Source organism: Setaria viridis, chromosome 2 (assembly GCF_005286985.2).
Source record: "Setaria viridis chromosome 2, Setaria_viridis_v4.0, whole genome shotgun sequence".
In the NCBI taxonomy this organism is placed as follows: Eukaryota; Viridiplantae; Streptophyta; class Magnoliopsida; order Poales; family Poaceae; genus Setaria; species Setaria viridis.
In genome coordinates, this window is record NC_048264.2 from 5,698,711 (window position 1) to 5,709,526 (window position 10,816).

Sequence of the window (10,816 nt, forward strand, 5' to 3'; positions counted from 1 at the left end):
CGGTTTTGAAAAATGAGGTCTCAAGTGGAGTTTCTAAAACCCCAAAACCATGTTAGTTTCTGCAATTTGTTGTATATGAAGCAAATGTCCAAGTCTTTGTAAACTTATGGCACATGTGCCTGTTCTGTCGATCGAGGACCTTTTTATTTCCTCTCCTCCTATGGTTTTCAGACACTGATTGCTTGATGTCGTGCGATTTGGCCCCACATGTTGTTGTTAGCTAGGAAAAAGGTCTGATGCGTCAAACAGTAATAATAAAATCCGCTAAACTAAAATTTCGAAGGAAAAAAAAAGATGATCATCAATTACACATGGATTATTCATATGAGATGCAACTCTGAACATTTCCCCTAGGACATTCAGAGAAAGAATACCCTACTGTATAGTGTATACCACAGCTTGTTTCTTTCCATAGCACCTCCTATTTTGATGTCACTAAGATATAACGTTGATAAATGATGCATGGTAGCCCCAGCTTGATGTATGATGGGTGACTGGCCAGGGCTTGAACCCCCAACGGCGCGGTGGTGCCATGCTGACGCACGAGCAGATGCAAGCAAGGGAACGAGCGAAAGGTGCAAGGAGAGCAACAGTTTGTTGATCTTGCTTAATCCCATCCGATACAATTGTCTGGCTATTTATAGCCGAATCACAACCCTAACAATCCAATCAATATCTCCTAACAAACTACTTTCTCCATCCTAAATTATAGGTCATTTTTGTTGAGGAATGAAATGGAATGGAATGACAGAATGGAGTGGAATAGATTGATTTGTCTGTTGTCAATGTTTACATATATACATGCCCAAGGGCCATGAAGGTGCCTGTTCGGAAGGGGGATTGGCCCCTTCGTGAAGTGGCCCCTTCGAAATGTTATATGACATATGCGATTGCTTTGTAATGTATATTGCCTCATTAAAAATCTATTTATGAGAAAACCTTGATAGGAAAAACTCATTAGGAAAAGTGCAATATTCATAATTAGAAGATTATGTACAGGTTATATTAAGGGATCCTGATGCTTGCAAATCTTTGAGTCGTCTCATACCTATTCCAAAAACATATTTTTGGAATAATGATGTTGGTAAGGACTTTGTGAATAAATCTGCAAGATTATCACATGATTTGGTTTGCAAGATTTCTGTCTCTTCTTTTTCTTGCAATTCATGAGGATAGAATAACTTAGGAGCAACGTGTTTTGTAATATTGCTGTTTATATAACCTGTATTCATTTGTGCAATACAAGCAGCATTATCTTCATAGATAATTGTAGGATTCGTGATCGAACCTATACCACATGACTGTTGTATGCGATTAATCATTCTGCGAAACCATACACATTCACGTAAAACTTCAAATAATGTAATTATTTCAAAATGATTTGGGGATGTGGCTACAAGAGTCTGTTTTGATGACTTCCATGATATAGCCGTTCCACCATGTAAAAATACAAAGCCTGTTTGTGATCTGGCATTATGGGAATCAGATAAATAGCCAGCATCGGTATATCTAGTCATAGTTTTGTCTTGGTCAAATTCGTAAAATAAGCCAAGATCCATTGTGCCAATAAGATATCTGAAGATATTCTTAATCCCCGCCCAATGGCGCTTTGTTGGTGCAGCGCTATGTCTACCCAGTAAGTTTACCACAAATGCAATGCCAGGCCTTGTGCAATTTGCGATATACATTACTGCTCCAATGGCACTGACATATGGAACTTCTGGTCCGAATAACTCTTCATCTTCACCCTTTGGTCTAAATTGATCTTTATCAATATTAAGAGATCAAACTACCATAGGTGTTTTGGTTGGATATGATTTATCCATATTAAATTTGTGCAGAATTTTCTGGATATATTGATGAATTAAAATCCCTGTTAGGACATGCTCAAGTTGTAAACCTAAGCAAAATTTGGTTTGACCCAAATATTTCATTTCAAATTCCATCTTAAGATGGTTGCGTGCTTCATTTATATCTTGTGTATTCCCAATGATTTTGAGATCATCAATATACACGGATATAATACAAAATCCAGTTAAGGATTTCTTGATGAATACACATGAGCAAGCATCATTATTGGAAAAACCCTTATGTAGAAGGAATTCCTGTAGTCGGTTGTACCACATTCTTCTCGACTGTTTTAAGCCATATAATGATTTTTGAAGTTTTACGCAATACATGTTGCGAGAATGATTCTTGTTCGGAATATCAAGTCATTCAGGAACTTTCATGTAAATATCCGAATCTAGTGACCTATAAAGATATGTTGTCACTACATCCATGAGATGCATGGATAGACCGTTTTGTACTACCAATGATATGAGATGTCGGAATGTTATACCACTCATAACTGGAGAATATGTTTCATCAAAATCGATGTCGGGTCTCTGCGTGAACCCTTGTGGTACAAGCCTCACTTTGTATCTTACCACCTCGTTGTTTTCATTCCTTTACGGACGAAAACCCATTTTGATCCCACTGGGAAAATATGACAAGTAGGTATCACTGTGGAGAATACCTCTCATTTTTTGAGCGAGCACAATTCTGCCTCAATTGCTTCCTTCCATTTGATCCAGTCTGAGCGCTTGATGTACTCTGCCATGGACTTAGGTTCTGGATCATGTTGAAGGTCATTTGCAATCTTGGAGGCGAAATAAATATCAACATTTGTAGTCTTTCTATTAAATGATTCTCCAGAATCAATATAGTTGATGGAAATTTCATTTACCCCTTGTGACTCATCATGATAGAGTCCGGATCTTCCGATGTCCCAGCACTTATATTGTTGTGTACACTTGTGCTGGGTACGTGATGTTTCTGTTGAACATCCATAACATTTGGATTTACAATATCCAATTGGTGTCTATCAACTTGATGAGGATTTGCATTTACCACTTTGGAAGTAACTTTCCTTGATTTCCGTGGAGGCTTTTGTATAACCATATCCTTTGTAACAGTACCTCTCCCTGATTTGGGAGATCTTGAGTAGGAATTGCTACTATTTTTGGTACATTTACAGCAGGATTATGTGATTTTGTGACTATATTGGTCAGTAAATGCTTCTGACAGATTATTTGCAATGTTTTACAAATTAATAATCTTCTAAACTTCACGTTCAGATTCTGTAGTATGTGGATCATAGGACTGAATACCAGTGGTATTCCTAATGCCGGGAACTTGTCCTCATCGAAGATGCAATCAGCGTGCCGGGCTATAAATAAGTCCCCTATAAGAGGCTCGAGGTACTTTATGATTGACGGTGATCCGTACCCCACATATATCCCCAATTTTCTATAGGGACCCATTGATGTACGCTGCGGTGGTGAAATCGGTACGTATATAGCGCAACCGAATTTTCGCAGATGGAAAATATTTGGTTGATTTTCACGTACTAATTGCAACAGGGAAACCATATTGTATCTTATTTGAATCAAATCAGCGGCGTGTTAGACCATATGACCCCAACATGATGTTGGTAAATTGTAATTCTGTAATAGTGGTCTTGTAATTATAGGCCGTTGTAATAATTGTAATTCTAATTATAGGCCGAATCACAACCCTAACAAACCAATTAATATCTCCTAACAAACTACTCCCTCCATCCCAAATTATAGACCGTTTTGATTTTTTTAGATCTATAGATGTTTTTATGCATCTAGACGTACACTATATTTAGGCTATATGTCTAGAAAAGCCAAAATGACTTATAATTTGGGACAGAGAGAGTAGTAAATATCCTATCAACTCAAACGAACTTAATTGGATCTCCGGAACAGCTGCCGCCTCGCCCTGTCGTGCACGTCTAGCCACGTTGCCGCTTGCCGCGCCTGTAGTACGTAATCCCGGTCATAACAGCTTGTGTTCCGACGGGGCTTAAAGGAAAAGCTATCCCCTGGACGACCGCTTAACGTTGCCCCATCTAAAATGTCCACTATTTGTATTCTTTTGTAGGTTGCAATCACGAGCCTGCATAATTTAAAATGACATGGATTAGAAGTTTGAGATCTGTATAGACGATTATTATACCATTTCAACATATATAGAGCACGGGGACTATCGTCCCTGTCCTGAGCATTCCACATAGTTTATTAAATTACACACAAATACCATTATGAAAACTAATAACAGCTCATAAATCTTCTTATTACCATATAAAAAGACTAAGTAAAAGTGTGTGCGCGCGCGCATGGGCATGCGAAGCCACATATAATTGCATTTGGGAGTGATGAGCATATGAATATTCATGGTTTAGTAATCATAACTTCATGGCTTGTTTCTTTAATAAGTCTTGAGTAAAGAACAATCAATATTAAATTTTATTAATACAAGTGTTCTGGACTCTTTTGTTGGGAAAGTATACAGCAAGAGGAAGAAGGCGCCAACAGCCTCTAGTGGCTGAGTAGGTGCCCGATTGATTTAGTTTGTTAGCTAGGTCAGTAGTTTGTTAGGCTTAAGATAAGGATGAGAGGAGTTAGTTGAGATTTATAGTGGCCGGCACTCATATAAGCTGAGCCACAGTACAGGATATGCAAGCAGAGTAGAATCAATCTTTTCAGAGCCTCCTAGGGATAGGGAGGGCGAACATGATCTACTATTGTGCCATTGGCATCAATAAAGCCCTCAGTTTACTAGCTCTATCATCTGGTATCAGACAGGACTTTCCTTAGCCTCTATCTGCTGCCGCCACCTCGCCCACCACCCACAACTCCCCTGCGCACTGCTAAACCCACTACTCCACCGCCACCATGAGTGATGATCTAAAGCACGCCCTGGAAACCATCCTCGCTGACCTCTCCGCCATCAAGTCTGAGATGTCCACGATCAAGGGCGACCAGAGCCGCCTCAACGTGGCGGTCAATAGATTGCAATCTGACCACCACTCCTCCGGCACCTCCCACAGCGGCACCCTTACTGCCCCGCCTCCTCCACTGCCGCATGAGCACGCCAAACACAAGCTCCGCTTCCCACGCTATGACGGCAGCACAGACCGGGTCCTTTGACTATACAAGGCGGAACAATTCTTCTGCGCTGACCGCACATCGGACAACAAGCGCGTCTGGCTCGCCTCCTTCTACATGGAAGGCACTGCCCAGGACTGGTATTACCTCCTGGAGCAGAACCATGGAGCCCCCACATGGCCAGAGTTCGTTGACAAGGTGCAGTGGGTTTTCGGTCCTCAGATGCACAGCAATTTGCTCGGTGCTCTCATGAAGCTTTGCCGCACTGGGACAGTGGAGGAGTACAAGGCGCAGTTCCTTCCCCTGCTCGCATGCTGCAGCACTTTCTAGGAGCAAGATCAAATCGATTGCTTCATCGACGGCCTCCGCAACCCGCTGCAGATCGACATCAAGCTCCAGCACCCAGCCACCCTCGACGACACGATGGGTCTCGCTCAGGCCTTCGAGCGCTGCCTGCAGCTAGATGATGATGGCGACAATGGCATTGCGGCCACCTCACCTGCCCACGCCAACCCCCTGGTCCGATCACGCCCGTTTCATGCCCCAACTAGTCCCCAGATGCCACCGCCAGGTGCCAAGATGGCACCATCAACTCTACCCACCCCAACCAACACCGCCCCTCTAGCAGGCGTGTGTTTCAAGTGCTTGACGCCGCAGGAGATGGCCCAGCGCTGGGTGGAGGGCCTCTGCTTCAATTGCCCTGAGAAGTTCTCCAAGGACCACAATTGCATGACAAAGAGCCTGTACCTGATGGAGCTTGATGACGACGCACCACTCACGAGTGCTGCGGAGATAGAGCCGACTCCTTCCGAGAATGTCAAGATCTCCCTCCACACCCTCACCGGAATCAAAACAGCTGACCATGCACCTGGCCACCTCCATCGCTGGCACCTCCCTTCAGGCCCTCGTGGATTCGGGGTCTACGCATTCATTCATCACCACAGCCACAGCCCGCCGCCTCGGCCTCTAGCCTGCGCACACCCCGACCTAACAGTGGGGGTTGCCAATGGGGATCACGTCCAATGCGCCAGAGTCTGCGCCGCCATTCCTGTCACCATCGGCAATGAGGGATTCTTCATCGACCTCTTCGTCCTTCCCCTCACCAACTACGATCTTGTGATGGGCTGCCACTGGCTCAAGTCCCTAGGCCTTATCCTTTGGGACTTTGAGCACCAAACCATGGCATTCTGGTGACAGGACCGTCTCGTCCGATGGACCAGCATCACGCAGTCGAATGCCTGGACATCCTCCAACTGCTCCTCACCGAGTTCAGCAACATCTTCACCACGCTGTCCTCGCTGCCTCCTACTCAGCCCTGTGATCACCAAATCCATCTCCTCCCAGGCACTTCGCCGATCGTGGTCCGCCCCTACCGCTACCCCCAACTACTCAAAGATGAGCTCGAGCGCCAGTGTGCTGAAATGCTGCAACAGGGCCTCATCCACCCCAGCACTTTGGCGTTCTTGTCACCGGTCCTCCTCATGTGCAAGAAGGATGGCTTTTGGCGATTCTGCGTTGACTATCGCGCCCTCAATGCTAAGACAGTGTGCGACATGTTCCCCATCCCCGTCATCGACGAACTGCTGGACGGGCTCAACGGCACCACCTACTTCACCAAACTCGACCTTCGCAGCGGCTATCACCAAGTCCGGATGCACGATAATGGCATTCACAAGACAGCATTCCGGACTCATCACGACCACTTTGAGTTCATGGTCAGGCCTTCAGCTTGACGAATGCCCCGGCGACATTCCAATCTCTCATGAATGAGGTTCTTCGCCCCTTCCCATGTCGTTTTGTGCTCGTGTTCTTTGACGACATTTTTATCTATAGCACCTCTCTCGTCGAGCATCTGTAACACATCCAAGCGGTCTTGACCACCCTGCGTACCCACAGCTTGTTCCTCAAGTGCTCCAAGTGCTCGTTCGCGGAGTGTCGGGTGGAATACCTGGGCCACTTCATCTCCAAGGACGGTGTGGCTATGGACCCGGCCAAAATTGAGGTTGTACAAGGTTGGCCAACGCCGCAGTCCGTCCGACCTCTGCGCGGTTTCCTCAGCCTCATGGGCTACTACCGCCGCTTCATCCACAACTACGGCATCATCACTACACCCCTAATAGCCCTCCTTAAGCGGGAGGCTTTCTGTTGGACCAACACTGCCACCACCACCTTCAATGCGCTCAAAGCAGCACTGACGTCTGGACCGGTCCTCCAGCTGCCTGACTTCATAGCGCCATTCTTCATCGACTGTGATGCTTCTAGCTCTGACTTCGGTGCCATCCTCCACCAGGGTGTGGGGCTACGAGCTTAGCAGCCTACAAGTGTGAGCTCATCAGCTTGGTCAAAGCCGTGCGCCATTAGCAGCCGTACGTTTGGGCATGGCCATTCACCAACCGCACCGACCATTTTGCCCTGACGTTTCTCCTGGACCAGCACCTTTCCACCATTCCCCAGCACACTTGGGTTAGCAAGCTGTGGCGGAACTGCCCAACTTAAGCTGGTTTAAATGCGCCTAATCGCTGTCGGAACAGCAATTATCTGAAACGCACCTAAAACAGCATAAGTCCGGTAGTCCGTCGAGTGTCCCTAGGACTCCTCGAAGGATCCACGGCGTGTCTCATAACCATACATCAGGATAATATCCGCGATGGGATAATATCAACAAACATTATATTTTTACATAATTAAAAGGTACGAGTTATTACAAGACTTAAATTGAGACAAACTTAGTGATGCAGAGTTAGACAAGTTCTAAGATTAAACATAAACAGTTTGGGAGAAGATGCGTCGATACAGGGTTTTCTAGAGTATTGAGAGACTCAGATCAACACTCTAGGTCTTCGGGGTCTCCTTCTCGGTAGCCTCCTGTGGAGCTTCTGAAAGATAACCACAAGGGGAAAACCCTGAGTACGGGGTACTCAGCAAGTCTTACCCGACTAACCAATATAATAGTTTTTCTTTGGAATGCATGTCAGCCTTTGGGTGTGCTTGGTTGACATGGTTTTGCCGAAAAAGCTTACTACGAGTGAGGCCTTAGTTTTATCTTTTATTTTAGTTAAGTCATTACCTAACCATTCTAGATGATAACATAAGTAAAACAATCATAACGGTTAAATCATACAGTACTTAGCAACAGGAGATTTTATATCACATGAGTTTATACTACGATGCTCAACAGTGATCAAGTGCATTCATGACCGAGAATTGCGGCGATCCGGATCTAATTACATCCTGCAGGAGAGTACCCTGATCACCAGCATTATACGACTGTCCAGGTCGTACTAACAACCTCTCGATTAGCAAAGTCAATGATTAGGAATACAACTACCCGGACCCAGGGATGCACCCCCACATGGGACCCCACGTCTGGCCCGATCTCCATGTGAGTTTCAGGCTACACCCCTGCCAATCTCCAGCACGTCAAGCGCGGGTACGAAGCATTCCTGATCATAGAATTTACTAACCTACTGGGCTTTACTGGTCCCATACCCAGTAAGTGATCAGATGTTATCACTTGATCAGCGGTTAAGACAACGATCGGGCCTTAACCAAATTAATCTAGCAGACAGAACTACATCTCTAGCTTCTGTCCGTATTCATATTCCCAACTATCCTTCATAAGCAACATGTATGACTTAAGAGTTTTCCTTAAGGTTGGTAAACCAAACATGTAAGCATATAAGCATTTCTAGACTTGGGTAGTTTCTAAGATTTTAAACAAGTGGCAAAGATGTCCTTAATTCAAGGCATGATCATACACAAGAATAGGTTTCATTCAACTCCTAGACTTAGTGCATACAATAAACAAATAACCTATAACTAGTCACATGAAATAACGACTCTAAAATAGATAGGTATAAATGCACCGGGGCTTGCCTTGATCGTTAAAAAGATTAGTGGAAGCTGACGGGTTTGCTTCACAGGGAATAAATTCAAACACTTCGTCGGACTCCAAGGGTCCTTCTGAAAATTCCCAGTAATCCTCTTCTGGTGCTTCTGGATCTACGGCACAACATATGCAGGGGTTAGAATGCAAACTTTTTAAATAACAGACTATACAACTTTCCTTCATGATAAAGTTGCAAGCCAACAAAGACTATACGACTTATCACGATAAAGTTGTAAGTCAACACACAAAAGAAATCTAAAAAGATTAACCTATATCTTTATTTTTCTTATTTAACCCTTCCTATAGCTTTTAATTTTTGATAAAGGTGGTAAATAATTTCTAACTTAAAAATCTAATTTCCTATGGGTAGAGAGTTATTTGTGATTGATAAAGTATTATTCATGTTTTTATACATTTTATAAATATTAAGTATTTATTTAATTACCTTAAAAGGAAGGTATTAAATAAATACCCAATTTGTTTTATTATTTTCCTAGGGTGTAAAAATTTTAATGCATAAAGGAAAATAAAACAAGCCTAACAAAATTGGTTTCATTAATTTTGGACACTCCTACAAATTTCTGTGATTAAAATGGTGTAAAACGAGTTTAAACGGATTATTTTGCTAAAGAAATCTAACTTTTCCCGAAAATTCCCCCGGAAAAACTTTTCTTACCCAACTCCTTTCTACCCTTCCTCACGAAACGCTGGGCCCCACGACGTGGACCCCACCTCTCCTATTCCTTCTACCCGCCGGCCTTACTCCTCCTTCCGGCGGGCCCCGTGGGCCGATTTCCTCTTCTCTTTCCTCTAGCAGCCCAGCACCGGCCCACGGCCCCTCTTTCGTTTTCTTCCTTTTTCACGTGACGCCGGCCTGCGTCGCTGCCCTGGGCCTCCGGCCTTTTCTCTTCCGGTCACCCGCGCGCGTGCCACTGGGCCTCAACGCGCCGGCCCACAGACGACCGCACCGCTTCGGCCTGCGCTTTCCTCCCCCCTTCTCTCTCTCTGACACGCGGGCCCGAGCGCACAGCGCTTCTTCTACCTCCCGCCAAAAACGCCCGTGACAGGGGGCGGGGCGGCTCGCCGGCCGGCGCCCTCCCGGCGGCGGGACTAGGTTGCTACCCCAACCCTAGACCTACACGACCCCGTGCGCGGCAACAGCTTCCCCGGAGATGACCGGAGCCATCCCCTCCACGGCGACGGGCGGCAACTCCCTCAGCCGGCCGTGGTTACTCGCGACAACCGCTTAACCGACTCAAACGACTACTTCTACTCCATCCTGGAACCCTAAGGACTCGACCATGACTGCTCAAGAAAGAAGAAAGGTAGCGCAAGGTGGTTCTCACCGTGAGCGGGCGGCGCGACGGCGGCGGATAGAAGCGGCGGCGATTCAAGGTGTGACAGCGAAGAAGCTGGGCAACAAGTGGTTAAGGTTACTGGTGGGGTGTAGGCGGAGGTGTGGACGGAAGGAATCGACGGGAGCTGCGGTGTGGCGGTGGAATTTGCTTGGCGGCGGTGCTCGGGCAGAGGAGAGCGGGCGGCGGTAAAAAGGGCGACGGTGAAACGGCGGCGCGGGAGCGGTAGATATTCAAGTGTTTCACCGCGCGCATGGGCGACACCGTGGCCTACCCGTAGGCTTATGTGGTGAGGAGGTGGCCTAGCTAGCTGCGCTGGCGGACGACCGACGACGGCGGCGGCGACACGTCTGGAGGTTCTGTCACCGCTCCTCCCGCCCGTGATCTTCAGAGCCAAGTCGTGGTCGATCTCCAATCCGACGGCCTCCCGTGCCTTAACAGAAGTTGAAGATAATCTCAAACCCATCATCTTTTGTTTTGGCTCTGACTCAAGATAAACATCAAATTCGACGCAATTTCGATTATTTTCCGGGTTCCTTTGAAGTTCACTGAAACTGACATTCAGTTCGTCAGTTTAACGACAGTGGCGTTGAGCTTACTTGGTGAACCGATTC

The 10,816-nt window shown here is 45.9% G+C and overlaps 1 protein-coding gene across 1 annotated transcript; it reads left to right on the plus strand.

Moving 5' to 3' along the window:
- The first annotated feature begins 6,939 nt into the window (after positions 1–6,939).
- Positions 6,940–7,269, plus strand: LOC140221799 (uncharacterized mitochondrial protein AtMg00860-like). The gene has a single exon (XM_072291769.1). It carries the CDS (start codon positions 6,940–6,942, stop codon positions 7,267–7,269), a length of 330 nt encoding a protein of 109 aa, XP_072147870.1.
- The last annotated feature ends 3,547 nt before the right edge of the window (positions 7,270–10,816 follow it).